Here is a 24,401-nt window from a genome sequence, read left to right as displayed (position 1 = left end):
CAAGCTTATAGTTTATCATACAGATAAATGTATTTACCGTTTTATTTTTTCTTATGGTATTCATAGGATTGTGCTAAGGCAAGTAATTCTCTCTCAGTCCCTCCCAGTATCTCTAGATCAGAGCTGCCCAGTGAAATGGGAGTCCTGGTGAATGAAAGCATCCAGCTGGTCTGTCGAGCCCGGGGAACTCCGACTCCAACCATCCAGTGGTTGAAAGATGGGGAAGTCATCAACAATACGAGGGACGAGGGGCTCAGGTAATGCTTGCCGCAAGAAAATAACAAAATAGAAGGAAATTTATGGGATTTCACAGCAGGCCAATCCAGTGGTAAATGATGTTATAATGATAAAAGTGGTGTTAATGCTGAAGCGATGCTGCCTTTGTGTGTAGAATCAGTCCAGATGGCAGCACACTCACTGTGACTGGAGCTCACACCACTGATAGTGGCAAGTACACCTGTGTGGCCACCAACACTGCAGGACAGGAAGACAGGATATTCAATCTGAATGTGTATGGTGGGTTAAATAGATTTTACTACTTGTATTGTCCAGTACAGACAGTCTGAGTCACTTGTCTTGTTTATTTTAATGTCACTGACTTTGCTTCACATTTACTTTTTCAGTGCCTCCTCTAATAGACGGCAACAGTGAGACAGTTGAGCAGTTGACTACAGTTTTGGACAGTTCTGTCAACATTGAGTGTGTTGCTGCAGGCTCTCCACCGCCCCAGCTCAACTGGCTGAGAAATGGCTTGCCTCTGCCAGTGTCCTCCCACATACGGCTTCTTTCTGCTGGACAGGTGCTCCGGTAGGTCAGTGGACAGGGCTCAATAAGAGTTTGTAGCACATGGTGCTGCATTAACAACAACATATTGTGCATTGTATGTGCACATAAGTTGAAATGATTGCAAAGCAATTAGGGTAAGACTAAGGTATTGGTGCAATTGGTATCTGTTAAAATTGCAAAGAAATCGTATGTGTTCACTTGCGCAATTATGTTTTTCATGAATTAATTCTCTTTTTAAAAACCTGCTGTATCCTGCAGGTTTTCCTACCGTTAATTCGGTATAGAAATTCACCCTTCATAAAAGGAAAAAAAAAATAGTTTTTTGGTTATTTTACACCTTTAGTGAGAGTTCAAATGTAACAAGATACCTTTTGTATCTGTCAGGATTACACGAAGTCAGGTGTCCGACAGCGGCACCTATACCTGCATCGCGTCAAACAGAGCAGGAGTGGACAACAGACATTACAACCTACAGGTGCACGGTAAGTCTGAAAACATTCCTTGCTTGTAAAATCTGAGAACCACATCACAAAAGCAAACTGTTGCTCAATAAATGGTAATGAACTGTATCTTTTATTGTTTTCCTCAGTCCCTCCTGGTCTGGACGGAGCAGGGAGCACAGAGGATGTGACTGTAGTCAGAGGAAACTTGGCTTCTCTGCTGTGTGTTGCTGATGGGACCCCGGCCCCTTCTTTGTCCTGGCTCAAAGACGGGGGAACTCTAATTCCTGACCCCCACCTCAATTTTCTCAATCTGAATACCACTGTGCAAATCATCCAGGCCCAGGTCAATGATACAGGGCGCTACACTTGTGTAGCTAACAATACCGCTGGCCAAGCTAGTCGCCACTTCAACTTGAAAGTTCTGGGTGAGTAAAAGCACATTAAAGCTCTTATTCTCCAGCTTCAGCTGCGATTCATGGATAAGAAAACAAATATCGTTTGGTTTATGTTTTCATTTTCAGACCCTCCCCACATCAAGGGCTCTGGTGTACCAGCAGAAGTATCTGTCGTGGTTAATAATGTGCTGGAGCTTCAGTGTGAGGCCTCAGGTATCCCGACACCCTCTTTGACCTGGCTGAAGGATGGACGCCCACTCCCACAGACGGACAGTCTACGCCTCCTCCGGGGAGGAGAGGTGCTCCGTGTGGCCTCGGCTCAGGTAAGTGCCATGGGACTGGTACACATTCAATTTAAATGGAATCTCTTTCTCTTATCTATAACAAATTAAAAACATACTTTTATCAAATACTGTATATGATAATATAAGTCCTGCAATTTTGGGCTATAGCCTACAATTTCAAAGTTATTTTCATAGGCATATTACAGTCTCAAGTCTCTTCATAATCATTGGCATCCTCAACGTTTTATATTATATATATATATATTATAACTTAGCTGTTTGTTAATTCATATAGAAACAGAACAGTCTATTTCGTCGAACAGCAGCGCTCTCATTCTGGTGTTCGCATTGGATTTACAAACACACCTTTTGTCACACTGTTTTTCTCTTGTACTCAGTTGGAGGACACAGGCAGATACAGCTGCTTAGCCAACAGTCCGGCAGGCGATGATGACAAGGAGTTCCTCGTTCGAGTGCATGGTGGGTAACACAGATGTGTAATACACATTGCTGTTAGCGCTGTACATGACATTGTTGAAACAATTTCTGACTCAAAGGTAATTAACGTATAGTACAAAAAGGGATGATTCAGTCAATCTGTACATAGGTAATACATATATTTTACTGTCATGCCTGTAATAAATACATAACACGGTGACATGAGATTGGGCTATAAAATCCATGTCACCACAGTCTTTTTCTGTTGTTTCTGCAACAGTTCCCCCTAACATTGCTGGGGAGAGCACACCTCAGGATGTGTCAGTGCTGCAGAACAGACAGGTGACTCTGGAGTGCAAGTCAGATGCTGTTCCACCTCCAACTCTGACGTGGCTCAAAGATGGCCAACCATTGCAGGTCAGAAATGAAACAAATGAACAACTATCCACACAATGCAATTAATTCTCATGAAACGTGTTCACAAATTACTTATCTTTGTGTAGGCCTCTGCCCGTGTGCGTATTGTGTCTGGTGGCCGCTACTTACAGATCAACATGGCTGAGCTCAGCGACAAAGCTCAGTATACCTGTGTGGCCAGCAACATTGCTGGCAAGACCACGCGACAGTTTAACCTGGCTGTAAATGGTACAGTAACATCATTTATCCACAACTAATGTACATATAGATATACTGTATATCCTTTCTTATAGAGCTGAAAAGGAGAAGTTTTTTTCTCTTTACAACTCCGTCTGTAATTACAGAGCAAAACTCAATGCCCAGCTACAAATGAGTACACAAATATTAATCTGTCACCTGTGCCTTCAGTGGCCCCAACTATCAAGGAAGGCTCACTGACGGTGTCGGTGCACATAAACAAGCCAGCGGTGCTTGAGTGTATCGTAAGTGGAGTGCCACCGCCTCGTGTCACATGGAGAAAACATGGCGCCATATTGGCAGGAAACAACCCCAGGTAAAGCCACATGTTATGCAACAATGATGCCTCTATCTCAAATTAATACTATTTGCATCATAAAACAATTGCATTTGCAGTTCTATTTGATATTATGTATTAGTGTTTTCCAAGTTCCACAATCTAAAAATCATATATTATTATGACGTTGTAGCACAACTCAGTTATCAGTTATTGGCATTTCCTCTGTGAAATGCCAATATCTTATCTATAAGGTATAGATAAGTGCTATACCTTATCCAGTTTGTACAAATGTGCGCAGGTACACATTTGCAGAGGATGGGTCATTACACATCCACTCTGCTCAGGTGACCGACACTGGACGCTACCTGTGTATGGCAACAAACCAGGCTGGGACACAACGCAAGAGAGTGGATCTGCAAGTATATGGTGGGTGGTAAATATGTGCATACAAAAACAAAACACATGAATACCTTCAAACTGTCTCAATCACCCACAAAGACAGTCACCAAGGAACCTTGTGATCGTCGGTTCTTATCTTTCAGTCCCTCCTTCCATCGCTGACAGCCGCACCAATGTGACGGTCACAGTCAACGTTCAGACCACCCTGTCCTGCGAGGCCACCGGTATACCCAAACCCACCGTCAGCTGGATGAAAAACGGGCGAGCCATCAATACTGACCAGAACCAGAATATGTACAGGTTGAGCCAGGTTTTCTCCCTCTCCAGTTTCTGATTCAATAGTTAAGACTGACTAATACAAAACTGGAACATCTTATAATTCCTCATCTTAGATGACATTAATAGCTTTATTGCTTAAGCGTTTCGTTGTAAGATTCACTGTTTAAAATATATGTATACATATTATTCAGTTTTCCATCTTTTTATAGAGCGCCTACATCTATTTTATTGTTTCCAGATTACTATCATCAGGCTCCCTGGTAGTTATAGCACCAACAGTGGAGGACACAGCAGTGTATGAATGTGTGGTCTCTAATGAAGCAGGGGAAGACTCCAGATCCATCAACCTCACTGTCCACGGTGAGTAACACAGCGTTTTTTGAGAAATGTATCATTATTATTACAGCATGTTCATTGATATTATATCAGGATTTAATTGAAATTATATTTCTGTTGTAAATATTCTTTGACATTTCATTTGCTACATGTTTTCATTTATGTCCGTCTAGTTCCTCCGTCTATAGCAGATGAACCCACAGAGCTCGTCGTAACCAGACTGTCCCCAGTGGTCATCGCCTGCACTGCCTCTGGCGTCCCAGTGCCCACAATCCACTGGACTAAAGATGGCATGAAGCTTACCAAAGAGGGACAGGGCTACAGCATCCTGCCCACAGGTCAGAATCAGGATTAATGTAAATAGTATGCACATTTTATTTGGTAAGATTTTTACAAATTGACACCAAAATACTTAAATTGCTGGCAAAATACGTTAATCACCGACTCTTTTATGAGAATTAGTAATGCTATTGTATTCAGTTAATTCTTTCACTGGTCTTGCTATATTCGAAGAAAAGCTACCACTGTGAGTCATCTAATACACCATTAGAGGTTATACCAAGTGATAACTGTGTCAGGCTACTTTATTAGCTTCGTCAATTTTGTTGAATTGGTGTGTTATGATCTGTGCTCAGGTCCAGTAGAGATCCCCTCAGCTCAGCTCAGTCATGCAGGACGCTACTCCTGCACGGCCAAGAGTGCTGCAGGCTCCACCCACCGCCACGTGCAGCTCACAGTGCAGGGTAAGAAGAGAGACTCCCTGCTGTTTGGACGCTGTGCAGAGACAAGCAAAAATAATCATGGTTCTGAACTTAACTGATTTGCACATCATCGTTTTGAAATATAATTACATTTCGATTGATGAGGATTTCATTAGTGATATGTGTTCAGCGATGACTTTAACTGCTATATGACTCTTGCATGCTTTTACTGTATCACTTTATTCTTTTTTTTCTTGGGATCTTTCTGAGCATCACTCTTTTCCCATCCCTCTCCTCAGAACTCCCAGTAATCCAGTCTCATCCCTCCACCCTGGATGTGATCCTGAATAACCCCATCACTCTGCCCTGCAGGGCCACAGGCTCGCCCAGACCCACCATCACCTGGCAGAAGGAGGGCATCAATATACCCACCACAGGTAATTAATGTCTCTCTGTGTGTGTGTGTGTGTGTGTCAGTCATCATAAGTAATCAGGCATAGCATCATGTCTCTTGTTTCATGTCAGGTGGAAGTTTCACCGTGCTGCCTAATGGTGGTCTCCGGATTAATAAGGCCTCCGTGTCGGACTCTGGGACATACATATGTGTGGCTCAAAACCCTGCAGGGACTGCGCTGGGCAAGACCAAACTCAGAGTACAAGGTAGGGCACTCACTCAAGTACAAGTAACTAGATTAACAGACGTATTATGTAATATTCATTAGTTGTGTACAGGGATGTAAGAAGAACACCTTACAATCATGTGTTCTGAGACAATAGCGCTGCATTAAATACTACTTTTGAAAAGAAAAGAAGAGCTGACATTCATGAGTCTTCAATTCCAACCTGCAGCCCCTCAGTCATCTAAATTCATATTCATCAGCCTCGTTGCATTTTTGATTATTTCCAAAAAACGTCAATAAATATTCTAAATATGTTTCCATTTGCTGTGTCCTGCAGTCCCTCCAGTAATCAGCTCAGTGACTCAAAGGTATCTGGCACCTGTGGACTCCTCTGTGACGCTACACTGCCAAGCTGACGGCTCCCCTCCCCCCTCCGTCACATGGCATAAAGACGGGCAGCCGCTGAGTGAATCTGTGCGCCAGCGGGTGCTCAACTCAGGGTCCCTGCAGATCGCCTTCATCCAGCCAAGTGATACTGGACGATACACTTGCACTGCTGCCAATGCAGCCGGCACAGTCAGCCATGAGATGAGCCTCACTGTACAGAGTAAGTTTCAGTTAGGACAGTATTTTAAACTACATCAATGAACACTGCGCATTATTTTTGTGGTGTCACACAAACATCATATATTGTGAAACTGATCTAACTGAATGTGATACATTGGTATCTTCAAATATTTTAAAACCACATTTCACATACAATCTTAAGTACCACTTACCATTGCAAAGATGTAGCTGTAACTACCCATGTACTTATGCTTTAAGTTTCACTTTACTGAATGAGCACTTCACTAGTTACACCACCTGTGAGTGTAAGCAAGCAGGAAGAACGAAGCCTTTTTACATTTTTGGTGTACTACATTTTGCCATGTGCAATAAAGCAATCCAGTTAATTGCCTCAAAATATAAAATGTAATGTAGAGGGCATTAGCAGCTTTGCATATTTTCAAAAACCTTCTCTAGACTGTTTTAAAATGAATGTGATATCGACTTCTTTGCAGTCCCACCTTCCATTCAAGATGGAGAGCAGCAGGTAGCGGTGGTGGAAAACAGTCAGGCTCAGCTGGTGTGTGTGGCAGAGGGGGTCCCTCAGCCCAGCCTGTCCTGGGAGAAGGACGGTAATCCTCTCAGTGAACGCACAGGGGAGTACACAATCCTGCCCTCTGGAGAGCTGGTAATAGACATCGCTCAGGTAAGAAAAACATAAACAACAAATGATCTATACATGTTTGTTTATGTCTGTAGATTTCTGGAAAGTGAAAATAGCTTGTGTTAAATTTAGTTTAGGTGCCTTAAGTGGCTTCTCTTGCATCAAAAAGATGCATTTAAAGATTGTTTTCTGCTCCCACTCTCCTCATCTCCCCTCCCTCTGTACCAGCCTGACGACGTAGGCAGTTATACCTGTGTTGCCACAAATGCAGTCGGACAGGACAGTCGGACAACAACCCTTACTGTACATACTCACCCTGTCTTCACTGAGGTGCTAGGAGATGTGGCCCTCAACAAGGGAGAGCGCCTCCTGCTGGCTTGTGGAGTCAGTGGCATCCCCCCTCCCAGGATCACATGGGCCTTCAACAACAACATCATCCCAGGTGTATAGCAAGACCCCATTGATTAGGAAAATGTTTTATATCAACGGAAACATTTTTATGTAGCTGTACTGTATGTGATATATTAGAATACCGGCGTATGATTGTCTTTTTCTTATGGTCTTTTTCTGCCTTTTGTTAATGCTTTAGTTCACTACGACCACATGAACGGCCACAGTGAGCTGGTGATAGAGCGAGTGAACAAAGACGACTCTGGCACCTACAGCTGCGTGGCGGAAAACAGTGTAGGAATCATCAAGTCACCGGGCTTTGTCTATGTCAAAGGTAAAACCACAAATATTAATGTTCATCAATGTGTTTAACAACTATAACCCCCTTTGTAGGCACCCATAAGTGGAGGCTGATTTATGAACAGATAATGCATGACAATATAGTAAAACACAGCTGTAATAATATAAGATATCTTTTTATAGGAGACATTGTTGACAAATATTGAACATAACCACTTAAAAATGTCCCTATAGCTACACACAACTACATTATATTGTATTAAAAGTATGCTGCTTTTAAATGCTAAGTACAATAAAGTAAAGAGCTACCATTTAACTTACAACTCAATCCTAATCAAGTGGTCTTTCCATAATGTCAACTTCTTCTGTCTGTCCCCAGAGCCTCCTATCATCGATGGGGACCTTCACTCCAACCGCATTGAACCTCTGGGCGGTAATGCCATCCTGAACTGTGAGGTTCGGGGAGACCCCCTGCCCACCATCCGGTGGAGCAAGAGTGGAATAAACATCCAGATCAGCAACCGCATTCGTCAGCTGGACAACGGCTCTCTGGCCATCTATGGCACTGTGGTAGGAAAAGACATTAAACTGAGGTGTCTTATGTGTAATAGTCTGTAAATAAAGTTGATAAACAGTGAAAGTGCTCTGTTGGCTAAGTGGTTTAACATTTCATGTAAACATAATTTCTTCAATGTCTTTATCTGCAAACAAATAAGTAGAAAGTATTTTTTATATTGTGCAGCTTTTCAGACAGTCATTTAAGTATATATAGAGATTTTTTTTTAAACATATTTGTGATGATGATAATGAACTGTGCATTCATTGACTTTAATACAGAGTGAAGATGCAGGCAACTATATGTGTGTGGCAACAAATGACGCTGGAGTGGTGGAAAGGAGTGTTACACTTACCTTGCAGCGTAAGTGTCTATCTTATCTGTGTCTGTCCTATTTAGCGTAGAGTCTTGCATTTCGTGACATGAACAAAATGCAAAAATTGACATAGTACTTCAGTGATTTTGTATTGCACCTTAAACAGTGACATCGTCAGGTTTTGTTTTTTTAGTGCTCCCAAACTGATTTCAATGTGTGAAATCGGTGGAATTCCCCTTTAAAGGTTAGATCACATAGATCTGCCCTCTTCCAGGTGCGCCGACCATCATAGTGGAGCCAGTGGAGACGGTGGTGGATGCTGGCACCACAGTTGTGCTCAACTGTCAGGCGGAGGGGGAGCCTACCCCCATGATACAGTGGTCCCACCAGGGGCGACCCCTGCTGGGCAACGACCGCTTCTCCACTTTGTCCAACGGTTCCCTCAGGATCAGCAGTGCCCAGAAGGAGGACACAGCTCAATATGAATGTGTGGCCAGAAACTTGCTGGGATCAGTGCTGGTCAGGGTCACTCTTACTGTGCGAGGTGAGTAGGACATGGTGGGGATTGTTATCGTTTCAGCCAACTCTCATTTTAAAAGTACAGTAAACAATCATCCAAATGGACCAAATGGCAAAAGACATGTTGTGTTAACGTGCAGTCATTTGTTTTCCAGTTCATGGGGGCTACTCCGAGTGGTCAGAGTGGGGTCCTTGCAGTGTGTCCTGTGGTGTCGGGTCCCAAAAAAGGCTGAGACAGTGTAACAATCCTCTACCTGCCAATGGGGGACGTCACTGTGCAGGATTTGACACAGAAACACGTAGTTGTCAGGGAAAGCCCTGTCCAGGTGGGAGTGCTTTAAAATAATTCAGAGGATTCAGTACTTGTGCAGGAGACTGTCCAAATGGCACATGTGGTAACAAAGTCTTTACCTTTGTCCCTCTACAGTGGATGGTAACTGGTCTGATTGGTCTCTCTGGGAGGAGTGTTCTCGTACCTGTGGTCAGGGCAACAGAACCAGGGTCCGGACCTGCAGCAACCCTCCAGCTCAGCATGGAGGCAAGCCTTGTGAGGGCAAGGCAGTGGAGGTCATCATGTGCAGTGTCAGACCTTGTCCTGGTGAGTGACGTGACAGATGTAGTTCAGCAAAAGGCTGTCAGCTGTGTGAATAGTTGGTATGGAAGGAGGTACAACTGGCAGGAATGCTTGTTTCATCTTAACATCTCATGTTTGTTTAAAATCACACTTTTCTCAACTTCTAAATACAAAAGTCAGTTCTTTACTGAAATAATGTTTCAATGCTATTTATCTCAATTGTGTGACTGCCTATAATAAGTCACGCATTTACAATGAACAGGCTTTGTGCCAGATTCTATTATTTGCCTTGATTTTCACAAGGTCTCAATAAACAAGCTTCCTTTATTTTGCCGGATTGTGGGCCTTAACAGTGGTGGAAGAGCTATTTACATCCTACTCGAGTAAAAGTAGCAATACCACAGTGTAGAAATAGTCCTTGTATATGTAAAAGTCAAAATTGCACTTACTTACGTACTTGCTTAATATATGACTCTAGGCTTGAATAAATTGACTTTGTGTTTATACTCCTGCAGTGGCAGGTAACTGGGGCTCTTGGTTACCATGGAGCTCATGCAGTGAGAGCTGTGGTAAGGGTATGCAGTCCAGAATCCGGCTGTGCAACAGCCCTCCTCCAGCATTTGATGGGCCGAAGTGTGAGGGCACAGACACCCAAACACAAGTGTGCAAGGAGAGAACGTGTCCTGGTGAGGGCTCAGGGATTGTACTTAATGATAAAATCAAATTGAAAGAGATTTTAGTCCAGATTCAATAGTCTGTTGTCACTGGATGGTGTAAAATCAGTATAAGTGACCTGCTTCTTGCTCCTCCTTCTTTTCTTGTGCTGTCCAGTGGATGGGAAGTGGTCGTCCTGGGTAAGCTGGGGAGCCTGCAGTGTTTCATGTGGAGGCGGGACAAGACAGAGGACACGCCTCTGTGCCAGCCCCGTCCCTCAGCATGGTGGCAGACAGTGTGAAGGCAACGATGTGCACATTGACTTCTGTAATAGCGACCCCTGCCCCAGTGAGTCATATGAACTTTTATTTACTCTTGCTGCATTTCTAAAATCTAACTAGTATCTTTTACTTTACAGTAAAAAAAAAAACATGTATTCTTTACATCTAAATGTAAAAATGTCTGTCTTGTATCTTGATTCTGGGTTTCTTTCCAGTAACGTACCTGCTCTTTTGGCTTATTTTTGTTCTTTTTCTATCTTTGACATTTTAATTTCTTACTGTCAGTCAGTGGTAACTGGGGTCCGTGGAGTAGCTGGGGCAGCTGCAGCAAGACATGTAACGGGGGTCAGATGAGGCGCCACAGGACATGTGACAACCCCAGACCTGCCAATGGTGGAAGAGCATGTGCAGGTGCAGATACACAGATACAGAGATGCAGCACAGCCAACTGTCCTGGTGAGTCAGCATGTTTAAGACCGTGTTGGGGGTGAAAATGGTCCTAAATTGTGAGGCATGCAACAACTGGTTTTTGGTGACTTATTGTATATTATTGCAGTTGACGGTAACTGGGGCTCATGGCAGCAGTGGGGAGAATGCTCCGCTTCCTGTGGCGGTGGAGAGAGGACACGTGTCCGTTTCTGTAATTATCCGTCTTCTAGCAACGGTGGTCGGCCGTGTCCAGGAGACTCCTCTCAGCTGTCCAGGTGTAACAGTCCCGCCTGCCCAGGTGAGGCATTTTTGTAAATACAAATTGTACATGTTCGTAACTGAGCATTGCACCAAAAATGTTCTTGAATACTTTCTTTTCCTTTGTCAGGTGGAGCCCAGAAGGCACGAGGAAGCATCATAGGAAACATCAACGATATTGAGTTTGGCATAGCCATCCTCAATGCCACCATCACAGAGAGCAAGTCTGGTGGCAGAATCATCAAAGCCACTATTACTAATGTACCAAGGACATTAGGTCAGTTTTCCAACAGTTATATATATTTAAATCTTCTTCTTTAAATGCACCAAATAGTACCTGCCTCCATGCAACTAGAGCACCTAAGTTGTTCTCTTGAACGTTCTCAATAAATCTAATAATAAATTAAATATGCTCTTTTTATTTCAAGGTCCTGCAATGAGAAAGCTCATCTCAATCCTGAACCCGGTCTACTGGACCACTGCACAGGAAGTAGGAGAGGCTGTCAATGGCAACACGCTAACGGGAAGCATCTTCAGGCGAGAGACACAAGTGGAGTTTGCCACAGGTAAGAATTGACAGGCCTTGGTGTGTCTGTTTTATTGCTACAATATGACATGCTTAATGAAATTGTGTAAATGTTGACTGATGATTTTGGATGTGAATAATGCTAGTAACTTGACAAACTGTCTGTGGGGTAATCTTGGTAGGTGAGATCCTGAGGATGACTCACATTGCAAGAGGCCTGGACTCAGATGGAACGCTGTTACTGGACATAGTAGTGAACGGACACATCCTGCAGCTGCCCTCACATGCTGACATCAGCATCAAGGTAAATAAATAAACTATGCATGTGATTCAACTTTGTGGCCTATCGATAGGTATGTTTATTACTTAGCAATACATTGCATCTTGTATAAGATCTAGGCAAAAGTAGTAAAAACATTGTGAGCGTAACAAATGTTGTATTTTCAACAATATTTTATCCACTTTACTACAAATGGCATATCCATTTTATCATTGCAGATGCCATATTGTGTGGAGCTATAACATGTCAAACTACTTTAAAGCTGCCTCACATGTTCCCTTTGTTCGACTCAGGACTACACAGAGGATTACATCCAGACAGGCCCAGGCCAGCTGTACGCTCTGTCCACCCGCATGTTCAGCATCGACGGGGAGAGTGTGCCCTACTCCTGGAACCACACCATCTCCTACGACCTATCCAAGGGCAAGATGCCTTACCTCGTAGAGACGCTATATGCCTCAGCCATCAGCGCTCAGTACCACCCCATGGAGGAGATGTTGGAGTATAGCATCCAAGCTAGTATCGCCAAGGGTGAGAATACTGTCCTAAGACATTACGATCTTGCTTTTTTTTCCTTTCATGTATTTGTTTCAGCTGTAATTTAAATTGAATGATGAAATGTTTATTATTCCAGGAGATCGCAGTAACCAGTGTCCTCAGGGATTCACTTTGGTGTCTGCTGGGCCCTACTGTGCAGGTAATGTTTATTAATGCATATTATGCTCTTCCCAATCTCGGCCTATTGGTCTGACGACGGGTAAGCCTCTCGGGGCAAGGGGCTATATTTCTGGGGTTCCACTGTAGCAATTGTTCATTGTTTACAGTTGTTAACGATGAACAACTTGAGAAGCAAGACAGGAGTTGGATTTGAGAGGCAACACGTACGACCGGATTATTTCACAAGTAGCCAGTTTACAAGCTAATTTTAAACCAATAAAAATCTAAATCATCATCAGACGATTGCTGTTGGGTTCCGTCTCTTTTGCTCTCCACACTCCCAGACTGCTTACCTGCGTTGAACCAAAGCCTGCTCAAACGTGATTGGTCAATAAAACTCGGACTGCAAACATAAATCAGAACGCTTCCGACCCCAAAATCTCAGAGAGAATCAGCTAACCAACACTGTAGTCAGTCGCTAGATAATAATAGTGATATGTTAAGTTAAAAGTCTATTACAAATGTGCTTTTAAAGTCACATAGTGGATTTGAAAAGTGCCTTTATATCTGTCAACAGCTTATCCAAACATACTGAGCAGAACTTTGTATGCTTGAATCTTATCTGATTGTTGCCATATTGTTGTTTATGTATCATTTATGTGCCACAGATGAGAATGAGTGTGAGGTAAGGAACCCCTGTTCCCATGTCTGCCACAATGCCGTGGGAACCTACTACTGCTCTTGTCCCAGAGGCCTCACTATCTCAGCTGACGGCAGGACCTGTCAGGGTATACAAATCACTTCTTAATCACTGCTCTCAGCGTTATTATCACACACACACACAGGTCATTGTTTAGATAATTCAATGCTCTTCATTCTCGTAGATATTGATGAGTGTTCACTGGGTGGGGACGTGTGCCACGATGGACAGGACTGTGAGAACACCATTGGCTCGTACCGATGTGTCATGCGCTGTGGGCGTGGCTTCAGGAGAACAGCTGATGGTCTCAGCTGCACCGGTACATCAACCTAGCTGTGTTGAATAACTGAGGATTTGTTGCTGATGTGAACCATTTTTTTTTTATAACTATCCTCTTTGTTGCTTAGATGTGAATGAGTGCCAGGAGTCCAATCCGTGCAATCAACACTGTCTGAACACGATTGGCAGCTACCGATGCGCCTGCGAGCCAGGCTTCCAAATCAGGAACAGACGCTGTATAGGTGAGACAGCCTCACCTCTCCACATAGTGCTCTATCTATATCATCATAATATAGGGATACTATTTTGTATTCCTTTTTATATAATTTCATTCTTTGAAACAAAACACTTCTATACTTCTCTCTCTGATCAACCCAGATATAAACGAGTGCAGGCAGAGGGTTTGTCGATCAGATCAGCAGTGTAAAAACACACGGGGTGGTTACAACTGTATTGACCTGTGCCACAATGGTATGACTAAAGGTGTCAATGGGACATGTGTAGGTGGGTATTCATAATTCAACATTCTCTGAAGTACAATATTTAATAAAGTACAGACCGGGAAAGATTTTAGTTCTGCAACAGGATTTACTTCTGTATCCTTTGTGTTGTAGACATCGATGAGTGTAGAGATGGCACTCATCAGTGCCGATACAATCAGATCTGTGAGAATACCAGAGGCAGCTACCACTGCACCTGTCCACGTGGCTACAGGTCTCAGGGAGTGGGACGGCCCTGTATCGGTACGTGCATCCTTTTCTGTCTCTTATAAAAATTAGACAACATAAATCCAGTATTGTGTTCCTCATTTTCAGTATTCAGGCAGGTGGTACTTCCACTTTCTTGTGTGTGATTCTGTTTAGCTGAGGATATTTGCCAAAGCATACAGCATGTTACGCAATGAACGTGTCAAACATTTTTGCACTGCACCTCCTGTCAGCTTGTTCGCTTCTACCAGCATACTTCTCTCTTTGTGTCAGTGACTCACTCCTGTTGAAAAACTAAAATAACTCCGCTGACATCTGCAACATAGCTCATTATATCCTGCCAGGGCTTGCTTACAGTTAAAACCGCTGACTAACTGATAACTTTAAAGACGCTGCAAAGCTTTAATGCATGGTGTCAGGTCCTCTAAAGCTCTACATTGATGCTACGTCTACTTACCTACACTGTCAAATAGGAGTAAGAGAAAGGGTCAGAAAGGATTGCAGAGGAAGGGAACTGAAAATAAATGTGTCCTTCTGCAACACATCAACCATAAAAAGACCAGCACCATGACTTCACAGCTCTGTCGGTCACTCTGTCCATTTCACTCTCTTCCAATCACGACTTTTAAACTGTTACCTTTATGTTTGGATCTGGCTATTTCCTGGAGTTGCTTTGTGATGGCATACATTCACTGTTCCCCTTGTGACATCATTAACATTGTACGCTGATGTCTGTCTTTGTGAAATATTCAACTGGCATGAATTGGATTTTGAACCGGATATCAAATGTGAATTATATTTGATATTATTTACTCCGATAAAAGGTTAACTAGATTTAAAATGGAATTTGAAGTTATTATCTTCAAAGCATTACTTTTATTTGACATGAGAAGAGATAAGTCTCTCATTCAAATGAGACAAATGTATTTATAGCCTCAATACATTTCTGTCTTAGGGACATGGAAATGTATTGTTGTACAGTGGGGTAATTGACATATACCCTTTTTCCCCCTCATTTTCATCTCCCTCCTCTTTCTTCATGGCCCACACCACCTCGTTTGTTCTTTTCATCCCTCTAAATCCACATTTCCTGTTACTTCTGTACTCTTTTTGCACCTTTTTCTCCTTCTTTTCTGTCTATTACTGCTGCTGGTCTTTCTTTATGCTGAGGGCAGACATAAATGAGTGTGAGCGGCTTCCACAGCCCTGTGCCCACCAGTGCATCAACACACCTGGCAGCTTCAAGTGCACCTGCCCGCCGGGACGCCAGCTGCTGGGGGATGGCAAATCCTGTGCTGGTCTGGAGCGTCTGCCCAGCTATGAAAGTTACTCATTTGGCTACCGAACATCACAGTCCTCTCCTGAGCGCAACTCCTACCAGCGACTGTACCACAACTTGGCCTCTCAGAGCTACCACTCCTCCGTGGCCACCGCAAGGGGGCGCAACAGGAGCCGGAGCCGCAGAGAGACTCCCATACGTTCCTCACAGCAGGGCTTCCTCGCTTGTCAGCAGGGGTTTGAGTCCAGGGGTGGCTCCTGCTTAGGTAACAATGGAGGACAGGCAGGGTTGAGATGAGGGAGAGGATGAAAGTTGTTCCTAGAGGAACTGTCTCTTTGCTTTGCTGCTTGTGGGTTTGACTTGAATATAGAACTGAAAGCTTTAAAAATGTGTCTTAATATGTAATTTATGTTGTAAGATTTTCCCTCACATCATTCTGTGGTTGTTTGTGTGTTTTGCGTGTGTAACTCCAACAGACATCAATGAGTGTGAGGTGAGGGATGCCTGTCAGCACGAGTGTATGAACACACCAGGAAGCCACAGGTGTCTCTGTCCTGCTGGTTACCGCCTCATGACCAATGGCAAGACCTGTCAAGGTGAGAACCACCAGCTACTTCCATCACCATCATTTAATGTTATTACAGCGTGTACTGTAATGACGATAAGCTGTTTGCTGTATTTACAGATGTAGACGAGTGCCTGGAGCAGAACATCCAGTGTGGAGTGAACCAGATGTGCTTTAACATGAGAGGAAGTTACCAATGTATTGATACTCCCTGTCCACCGAACTACCAGAGGGATCCAGCCACAGGGTAAACCTTCACAGAAATACACTCAATGAGGTTATACAATTAGGATTAATCCATTAAAGTGATGAAACATAGCCACTCATTGTTTGCTCAATTTAGGGGATTTGCAATTATGGAGCAGTTTGAATATTTCGGGGGTATTTTCAAACTTTAAAGGACCCGTGTGTAGGATTTAGTGGCGTCTAGCGGTGAGGTTGCAGATTGCAACTGAATGTCCATTCTGGGCTACTGTAGAAACACGGCAGTCCAACATGGCGGACTCCGTGGAAGAGAACCCACTCCGTGGGTGTTTCTGAAATCAAGGAAGGATCCTTCAAAGGCATTGACTGTTCCAATGCCTTGCAATATGTACGTCCTACTGCCTACTAAATAAACAATTAAGTATGATCTACTACAGACTGTTCACATTAAAGTATACCCAAAAAAGACGTATCACGCGACTGACGGACAGATCTCCTAAAACATTGCAGCAAATTTCAAACAACAGCCGTTATTTGGATAAACTGACCACATATTGAGAATGTAAATGGTTACTTTCTTGCCTGAAAACATATTAAAAGTAATCTCAGAGCACCCAGGTGCAATGCATTGTGGGGCAGAGTATGTGCTGAGAGCTCACTTCTCATACTCAGAAATTCTTGCCATTCTGGCCCTCAAAGTGACGTACTCTATTTTAGGTTTACGGGTTGGAGAGGTATGTCATAAAATAACTGTATGCTGATGATGTTCTGCTGTTTTTTATCTAAGACTGACACAAACAAAAACACACTTTCTCAGTTTCAGGTGATTAAATATGAATGAAAACATAATTATGAATATTATATTCCATTTCTGCCACTAAATCCTATACAATTTCTTCACAAAGCCATTGTGGTGCGATATCACTTTAGTTTGGGTTTTATCGGCAAAGTTTTTGAGCCCATTAGTGCTCAGACTTTGGGGTTAGTAAAGATTCTAGCTGTCTATCCTCGACAATATTAGTTATTTCTCTGCTTTTCCCACATTACACTCAACTCTCTATGTTGCGTCTAGGTTTTGCCTGAAGAATTGCCCACCAAATGACCTGGAATGTGCACTGAGCCCTTACGCCCTGGAGTACAAGCTGCTGTCTCTTCCCTTTGGCATTGCAGCCAACCAGGACCTCATCAGGCTGGTGGCCTACACACAGGACGGAGTGATGCACCCCAGGACCACGTTCCTAGTGGTGGACGAGGACGTCACGTTACCGTTTGCCCTGCGAGACGAGAACCTAAAGGGAGTGCTGTTCACCACACGGGCGCTACGAGAGCCCCACACGTACCGCATGAAGGTCCGTTCCCTCTCCTACAGCGAAGACGGAGGCATTGAGTACCAGACGACCTTTATCGTCTATATCTCCGTCTCTGCCTACCCCTACTGAGAGCACTTTAAATGACACGAGGCAACCGTGCGTCGATGAATTGCGTCCTAAATGAGTGAGTGGGTGTGGTTTTTGGAAAAGCAGCCACATCAGTAAACAAACTGAAAAGACTTTTGTGTTCAGTGTGAGAGAGGCCAGTGAGTGCACACAGCCCTGAAGACACAGGGAAGTAGATTTAAAGTGGATACAATACAGGCCACTGGCGGTCAACAGGAGGCTTGGTTGAAACTGGCTATTTCTTGGCTCTAATCCCTGGATTCCTCACGTCAATATGTCAGGATGTTTTCAGTGAAACAATTGATATTTTGTTATTTTCCCCTTCCCCTTCAGATTTATTTATAAGATCAATAAGATTTTTCTACTCAAAGCCAAAGCGTCCACCGCAGGCTCAAAACGTAGGCTTCATTCCTACTCAAGAAATCGTAGCTAGCCTCTTATTTACATCTACCTATTATTAACTTATTGGGAAGTGCTTGAACGAGAAAAATGGGCAGTTCCCACCTTTTTAGTTTAGCCCTCGTGTCGTCAGTCACCAAAGTGGAGCAGTGACTGTTCAGACATGGTGCTTATTTTGGCTATAGAAGACTTGACTGTCACATATTGTACATCCTCAGGTAGCGGCCTAATATACACACACGTGCATCAAAAACAAACCCTATCTAATTATTACACTGATTACATCATCAATGTGCCATATACTGCTCCATCCAATAGTTGATACCGAGATGTATTTTATTTTTATGACTTGTACATATGTTTTTTTTCTCATAATGTATTGCCATACTGTACGTATTGTATCAATTTTGTAATAAAAATGAAATAAATGAATATTCACTGAAATGTATGTCTGCAGCACTACTTCATGAAACAGCCCTGATCCTTATTAAGCATTTCATACTTTAAAAAGTCAGACTTGATCAAGCTACTTCCAGGGTAACTCTCCAGTGATCACATCATTTATTTGTTATTTATTTATGTATTCTCTGCAATAGAGAACTTTTAAGATGCAATTGTATTTGTTTGAATTTCTAATACCTCTATCTCTAATATCTCTCCAACAATGTTATATATTTATAATGTATCAATGCGGATGAAATAATGCTAATATTAGCTGGAATTGAAACAAAAAGCAGGTAGACAACGTAAATCAAAGACACCTTGAGGATAATTTAGTACAACAATTCAATATATGAAGCTGTATGGAAAGTGATTGCAAGAAAAGATAATATAAACATTATTCTTGATGTTTTCACTCCTGATAAATGAAAAGAAAAAAGGTGTAATATCCTGTCAAATCTTTAAATTAAATGCAAAAAACAATGAGCTTAAACTACCCTGTTCTGAATTATCATTTTGCTTCAGAATCGTTCATCATGAACAATGACATTTAGTACAGTCTACTCTCAAACACATCTAAGAAGTTGTATGCTCTGTCGCTGTACAGCTTAGGAACAGATCATTCTTAAATTTAAAAGTAAAGGTGAAGGATTTTTACTTATATCTTGAACTTACACCGATTTCTGAAAGTATTCAGACATCATTACCTTTTTCCCAATGTGTTATATCTCCCCCCCTCATCAGTGTCACTCAATACTTTTATCGAAAAGAAAGAAAACTGAAATATCGCATTGACATAAGTATTTAGACCTTTAGCTCAGGTGCCTTCCATTTCTCTTGATCACCTTTGAGATGTTGCTACACCTTGATTGGAGTCCACCTGTGGTCAATGACACGAGGTTGAAGAAACCGCCTCCAGAGCTCTGAGACAAGCTTGTGTCGGGACACAGATCTGGGTGAGGCTACAAAAACTATTTCTGCTGCATTGACGGTTCTCAAGATCACAGTGGCCTCCATAATTATTAAATGTAAGAAGTTATATTTAACATAAAGCTGCAACATTACAAGGGGGTCTCAAAACGTTCTAATTGTAACTTTAAAAATATGTCACTGTTAGCAGTGATTGTCTTTGTATTCAGCATACTTTTGTTTAAAATAAGTCACAACAGTTGTTATCAGCAGTCACACCTTTTATTAGTTTTGTCAAAAAAGCACAAACATAAAAAAGGAATATTGAGTAAGGCAGTTTGTACATCAGTTTGGGATGCTCCCTCGACTAGAAACACATGAAGCAGAAGAAGAGCTCAGGCCGTCCTCCTTTTTGTTTTCATGTAAAACTTTACTGCATTAGAAAAGGAATCTAATATCTGGATGAATCATCACTGATGACAGTATTCAAACATGAAAACCCATGTCTAAATATCAACTTGAGTAAAACAGCTGTGATGTGCTTTAGAAAAAGCAACATCCATCCTGTGTTTGATTGGAAATGAGCACGAACAAAACATTATGCTGGAGCTGAATTCCTCTGATCGCTGCGTTTACACAATATCTTCAAAACAGCTTTTTTTTTTTTTTAACCATAACACACTTTGCTTGTATGTTCATTTATACTGTTTATATCCGTCACTCCGCCGCTTTGCCTTTAACATTCTTCTCTAATACACAGGGGCAACAAAATCATCAATGAAAGCATGAAAGCAGAATAAATCATTTGGCAACAAACGTAATCTACCGGATAAGGCAGATACAACTTTACATTTCCAGTTTTCCTCATATTATAAAATGTATGGAAATATAATACGACTTCCTACTGCCAGACAACACCGTGTGTGTGGAGGATCTGTGTAAATGAACAAGCATTGATTTAAACCCAGATTCAATACAAAAATCACTTAATGTTTCCAGAAGAGACATGCAACATGTACAAAAGACAAGTATGAAATGCTTGACATAATACTCAAAACTCTCATGCAGTGTGATCATGCAAACAAAATATTTCTTTTTTTTAAATCGCACAAGAGAGACAAAATATCAATTATCTTATTTTAGGCTCTCCTGCAAATCAAGCACACAAACCTTTTAAGCAATAGTTTTAATTTGGAGCAGATAGGGATTTGTCCCTGAGGCGAATAAAACAATAGAAAAACCAAGAGGAAAATATTTAATCCAGATTATTTTTCTGTTAAATACCAAAATAAATGCTTCTCAGGGTGACGCGTCATTCCTCAAAGGACAGAAGCAAAGCCACACAAGTCCCTGCACAGCGGCAACATGAGAGACTCACACATGGGAGGGATGTGAGGACCAGTAAAATGGGATTAATAAGAGTGGTGGTGGAGATGCATCGTGGGTAATAATCCTTAACTGGGGCAGCGTTAGAGGATGGATGACACCAACCCCCACACTACAGGGTAAATGGCGCCGCCCCCCCGTGAGCAAATCCACCACCACTCCATCTGTGACTGTGCTTTTTAAGAGCCCCCCCACTGCTTCAGTGTTACAGTTCGAGGCAATGAGAGGACTTACTGACTCGATCAGGCTTTTATTCCATCAGGAAGTCTCTACATTATACAAGATGGGAAAAAAATACTGTGAGGTTGTTGTTTTTTTTTTCCTGAGAGAAGCAAACCTGGAACCCTCTGTTGTGTTTGTGTGGAAGTTAGTGGAGGAATCATTGCTCAGAGTCGTGCCTGTGAGTGAGCACTCGGGCTGTGGGCCCAAATCCTCCATCATGTTATCGGTTGTCTCTTTACTCCTAAGTGACTTAAATACAAATAAAAAGTATTCGCTCGTTAAATTAAGAACTTCAATGCAAAATGATCACATTTTCGGAACTATTTGAGTTAGTATTCGATTATTGTCAATTTTTAGATTGATTAAGAGGAAGGTTTGTGGAGCAGGAATATGTTTTCTGCGTTTAATTGTGTTTTCTAAGATGCATCTCTAGTCTGGGAAACTCTGGTGTGTGGACCGAGCACACAGTGTGTAGGACTGACATGGGGAGAACGGGGGGGGGGATTCTGTAATTAGATGAAGGAAGCAGCACATGTGACGCTCTCTGTAGCTCCCTGTGAGGAACAGGATTTAGTCGGCCGTGATCATGAATGGGAAGAAAGAAGAAAAAAGTTTTAAAACCTAATGTGACCCAGATTTGACTTTGAACGCAACAGGATCACATTGGGTTGAATCCGTTTTTCCTTTTCGTCCCTCTGCCATCTGTTGTGATTACGTGGTCTCCTGTATCCGTCAGAGATCCTCCGCTCCTCGTTTAGACCGTCTTCCTCGCCGTTAGTACCCTGACGATGCTGCCCACTCCTCCAGCTGCCAGAGCCTGAAGGCACAGGACAACATTTTTTTTTATTTTTTATATATCTGAAACTGAGTTTCTGCTAAACTCTGGTTGCTCATCCTGTATGTGGTTGTGGCATCTTGTTTAATCCATCTCAAACTGGCCTTTAGAAGACCCACCATGGCCTCAAACTACGGACCCCCATACATGATGTTAAAGAAACATTCACACGTTACATCAGTGATGACCCTCGTTCTTCTCTCATCATTTCTAAACCGTTTCATTGACACGATAGAGTTACTGCTAAAGCTACATCTAAGACAAACCAACCTCAGGGTACTGGAGGTGTCTTCATTTCAAGCTTGCTCATCAGCATCATCTAAAATGTCAACTTCTCCCTCTAGAAAAGCCAGTTTTATTGATAAATCAAAAGTCTTTTAGGAGTGCAAACATTTACCTTTTCGTGCCACTGCAGTAGGACCGCGCTGCTGTTTTCTGACGGCCTCTCGAAGCCTTTGTAGATGTATTTCATCAGCAGGTCCACGCCGTTCTTGTCGAGGGCCTGCACCCCTTTCTCGATGTCGCTGCTCTTAAAGGCGCTGAGCACCTTCAGCACCAAACCCTCGGCACGATCCTGAAAAGAAAAAAGGCAAATCAGGAAAAAAAACGTATCGCTGCATTTCAAAATGGTCCATCAGCAGACATCGCCACGTTTAAATTACCATACACACCGACACAACATCAGCTACACTATCGAGACGGATCGTCGTTCAGTGTACAAGCCGACAAAGTGAATCATTAGAAAAAGAAGAACCCACCTTGACGTTCTGGTTCTTCGTGTTGATTGGCGGGTTCTTCAAGACGGCTTGCAAAGCCTGCATGAGATTTCCTGTGCGGGGAGGGTTAAGGATGCAACACAGCCTCCTAATCACAATGTTGAGCTACGAGCCCAAATATGATACATAAAGCAAGTGTTGAGCCATTACTAGTGTTTCTATATAGAATCAGATCCTGATGCTGCCTGAGACCTGTCACAACAGTGTCCACTTCCAAATGCAAAGCAGGTTTACGAACAGTGATCAGCGTTTGTCTGTGTGGTGGATGTTTTTAGGATAGCTGGGGGTTCCTTGGGGTCTTTGCACATGTATTTCAATGTAAAACACACTTGATAACATTGTCTTCTATACAAGCATACAAATGAAAATGTCATTTTTTTCAAGTCTGTCTTGAAACAATACTCACATGTCCATGTGTGCATTGAAAGTTGAGTTATTGCTTTAACTTACTTGAATGTAAATAAAGGCCAGTCAGTTTGGTTTTCATGTTCCTATATAGAGTATCGTTATTGTGAGGCATTCATTCCTCTGTACTGTAACATGTAGTGGGAGGAAACCGCCTTCTGCAATGAGGAAGTGCTGCACTTTCATGCCTTATAAGGCCTACATGACTGAAACTGCTGAATGCAGACTTCACAGAAACACCTCCGAGCCTTTCCGTAGACACGCGTACCCTAATAAATACATTTGTTTAGCACATGAGCAAAAACACAACGACGTCGCACGAGTACTCAAAGAACACGGCGGTTAATTAAAGCGTTATGCGATTAAATGGTGAACTTGTAACGTCAGTTGGGCAAAACCACACTAGCTTGCCGTTGATGTACATACATTTAAAAAAGAAAAAAACAAAGCCTGTTCCGTCTTGGAGCCCCTGGAATGTGACAGCCAGGCAAGTCTGGGCAGTAACTGGCCTGCTTACAAAACGCCCATTCAACCCAGAAGCGACACATAAAGACGGAATATGCGGATAAATCGCAGCCCTAAAGACGCAGACTTTGTTGGCTGGTTTTCCTAAGCATGCTAACAGACCGGCTAGCTAATCATGTAAGGATATTGTCTGATGAGGGAGTCCACCTCTGCCTCGTCGGGACCCTGCTGGTTCTCTCCTCCGTCCTCCTCGTCCACAAATTTGTTCTCGTCGTACTCGTCCACGTCCACTCGCCTGAAGCGGGCGGCCACGGTGTTCTTCGACATGTCGGTGGAGTTTTTTAGGATAAGGGTACAAGCTCAAGTCCGGCCTTTTTTCCTCTACTGTGCTTTTCTTTGATACTGCTGTCACAAGAGAGAAGCTTCCTGACTTCCTCCCTTTTCCACTGGGTGTTGTTTTTTGCTTCCGCGTTTATGACATCGCCCCTAGTGGGCAGAATGTGAAACTGCAGGTCATCGCCTGTAGTTCTTATTTTTGGTCGATAGAGGGCGACAAGACACAAGAAATATAACCGCTGTCTTTGAAAGACGCTCACTGGCAACATATCTATTTACTGCAAGTCAAAGTCATGAGTCAACCGCTGTTTTGACAAATCACCAGAAACGTTAATACATATACAAAATAAAACCATACAGTTTCCATTTTTCTCTTTATTTAACTGTGCAACTTTATTTTTTTGTAAATTAAGTAATTAAGCAAGTGTTGTTCCAGAGTCTTAATTACGCTGCCAGGTATGAAAAATAGAATATTAAATCCCTTTTTATTTA

At 42.6% G+C, this 24,401-nt stretch overlaps 2 protein-coding genes across 2 annotated transcripts in view; one reads left to right on the top strand and one right to left on the bottom strand.

Annotated features, from left to right (window-relative positions):
- Nucleotides 1–18,453, top strand: part of hmcn1 (hemicentin 1) — a gene marked incomplete at its 5' end in the record, with an annotated part of 76,580 nt that extends 58,127 nt beyond the window's left edge. Inside the window, 44 exons of the mRNA XM_079157217.1 lie at nucleotides 98–257; nucleotides 392–516; nucleotides 624–807; nucleotides 1,171–1,268; nucleotides 1,376–1,654; nucleotides 1,751–1,947; nucleotides 2,307–2,388; nucleotides 2,627–2,763; nucleotides 2,850–2,991; nucleotides 3,172–3,316; nucleotides 3,579–3,706; nucleotides 3,823–3,979; nucleotides 4,197–4,318; nucleotides 4,468–4,632; nucleotides 4,930–5,037; nucleotides 5,295–5,432; nucleotides 5,521–5,655; nucleotides 5,953–6,222; nucleotides 6,677–6,867; nucleotides 7,054–7,267; nucleotides 7,415–7,549; nucleotides 7,895–8,085; nucleotides 8,353–8,434; nucleotides 8,662–8,931; nucleotides 9,062–9,232; nucleotides 9,334–9,504; nucleotides 9,996–10,166; nucleotides 10,312–10,482; nucleotides 10,701–10,871; nucleotides 10,972–11,142; nucleotides 11,233–11,379; nucleotides 11,531–11,668; nucleotides 11,811–11,932; nucleotides 12,202–12,439; nucleotides 12,543–12,605; nucleotides 13,234–13,353; nucleotides 13,450–13,584; nucleotides 13,673–13,786; nucleotides 13,923–14,048; nucleotides 14,159–14,287; nucleotides 15,427–15,795; nucleotides 16,007–16,126; nucleotides 16,216–16,342; nucleotides 17,372–18,453. Of these exons, the coding sequence (XP_079013343.1) occupies nucleotides 98–257; nucleotides 392–516; nucleotides 624–807; nucleotides 1,171–1,268; nucleotides 1,376–1,654; nucleotides 1,751–1,947; nucleotides 2,307–2,388; nucleotides 2,627–2,763; nucleotides 2,850–2,991; nucleotides 3,172–3,316; nucleotides 3,579–3,706; nucleotides 3,823–3,979; nucleotides 4,197–4,318; nucleotides 4,468–4,632; nucleotides 4,930–5,037; nucleotides 5,295–5,432; nucleotides 5,521–5,655; nucleotides 5,953–6,222; nucleotides 6,677–6,867; nucleotides 7,054–7,267; nucleotides 7,415–7,549; nucleotides 7,895–8,085; nucleotides 8,353–8,434; nucleotides 8,662–8,931; nucleotides 9,062–9,232; nucleotides 9,334–9,504; nucleotides 9,996–10,166; nucleotides 10,312–10,482; nucleotides 10,701–10,871; nucleotides 10,972–11,142; nucleotides 11,233–11,379; nucleotides 11,531–11,668; nucleotides 11,811–11,932; nucleotides 12,202–12,439; nucleotides 12,543–12,605; nucleotides 13,234–13,353; nucleotides 13,450–13,584; nucleotides 13,673–13,786; nucleotides 13,923–14,048; nucleotides 14,159–14,287; nucleotides 15,427–15,795; nucleotides 16,007–16,126; nucleotides 16,216–16,342; nucleotides 17,372–17,738 (7,196 nt within the window). The 3' untranslated portion in view covers nucleotides 17,739–18,453. The remainder of the gene's footprint in view (nucleotides 1–97; nucleotides 258–391; nucleotides 517–623; nucleotides 808–1,170; nucleotides 1,269–1,375; nucleotides 1,655–1,750; nucleotides 1,948–2,306; nucleotides 2,389–2,626; nucleotides 2,764–2,849; nucleotides 2,992–3,171; nucleotides 3,317–3,578; nucleotides 3,707–3,822; nucleotides 3,980–4,196; nucleotides 4,319–4,467; nucleotides 4,633–4,929; nucleotides 5,038–5,294; nucleotides 5,433–5,520; nucleotides 5,656–5,952; nucleotides 6,223–6,676; nucleotides 6,868–7,053; nucleotides 7,268–7,414; nucleotides 7,550–7,894; nucleotides 8,086–8,352; nucleotides 8,435–8,661; nucleotides 8,932–9,061; nucleotides 9,233–9,333; nucleotides 9,505–9,995; nucleotides 10,167–10,311; nucleotides 10,483–10,700; nucleotides 10,872–10,971; nucleotides 11,143–11,232; nucleotides 11,380–11,530; nucleotides 11,669–11,810; nucleotides 11,933–12,201; nucleotides 12,440–12,542; nucleotides 12,606–13,233; nucleotides 13,354–13,449; nucleotides 13,585–13,672; nucleotides 13,787–13,922; nucleotides 14,049–14,158; nucleotides 14,288–15,426; nucleotides 15,796–16,006; nucleotides 16,127–16,215; nucleotides 16,343–17,371) is intronic.
- A 1,616-nt stretch (nucleotides 18,454–20,069) lies between these two features.
- arpc5b (actin related protein 2/3 complex, subunit 5B) lies at nucleotides 20,070–24,017 on the bottom strand. Its single transcript, XM_079157406.1, has 4 exons — nucleotides 23,761–24,017; nucleotides 22,686–22,758; nucleotides 22,325–22,501; nucleotides 20,070–21,909 (listed from the first exon to the last, which is right to left on the bottom strand). Exons 1-4 carry the CDS (start codon nucleotides 23,898–23,900, stop codon nucleotides 21,847–21,849), a joined length of 453 nt encoding a protein of 150 aa, XP_079013532.1. The 5' UTR covers nucleotides 23,901–24,017; the 3' UTR covers nucleotides 20,070–21,846.
- Nucleotides 24,018–24,401: the final 384 nt, after the last annotated feature.

This window comes from Pholis gunnellus (assembly GCF_910591455.1).
Source record: "Pholis gunnellus genome assembly, chromosome: 4".
Taxonomy (NCBI): Eukaryota; Metazoa; Chordata; class Actinopteri; order Perciformes; family Pholidae; genus Pholis; species Pholis gunnellus.
The sequence above is the reverse complement of the archived record's forward strand: the minus strand, read 5'-3'. Positions and strand labels throughout refer to the sequence as shown.

Coding starts and splice junctions, on each gene's coding strand:
- arpc5b (XM_079157406.1), bottom strand. CDS start 23,900: ATGTCGAAGAACACCGTGGCCGCCCGCTTCAGGCGAGTGGACGTGGAC. Junction 22,759..23,760: donor GTGGACTCCCTCATCAGACA/ATATCCTTACAT, acceptor CCCTCCCCGCAC/AGGAAATCTCATGCAGGCTT. Junction 22,502..22,685: donor CGAAGAACCAGAACGTCAAG/GTGGGTTCTTCT, acceptor TTTTCTTTTCAG/GATCGTGCCGAGGGTTTGGT.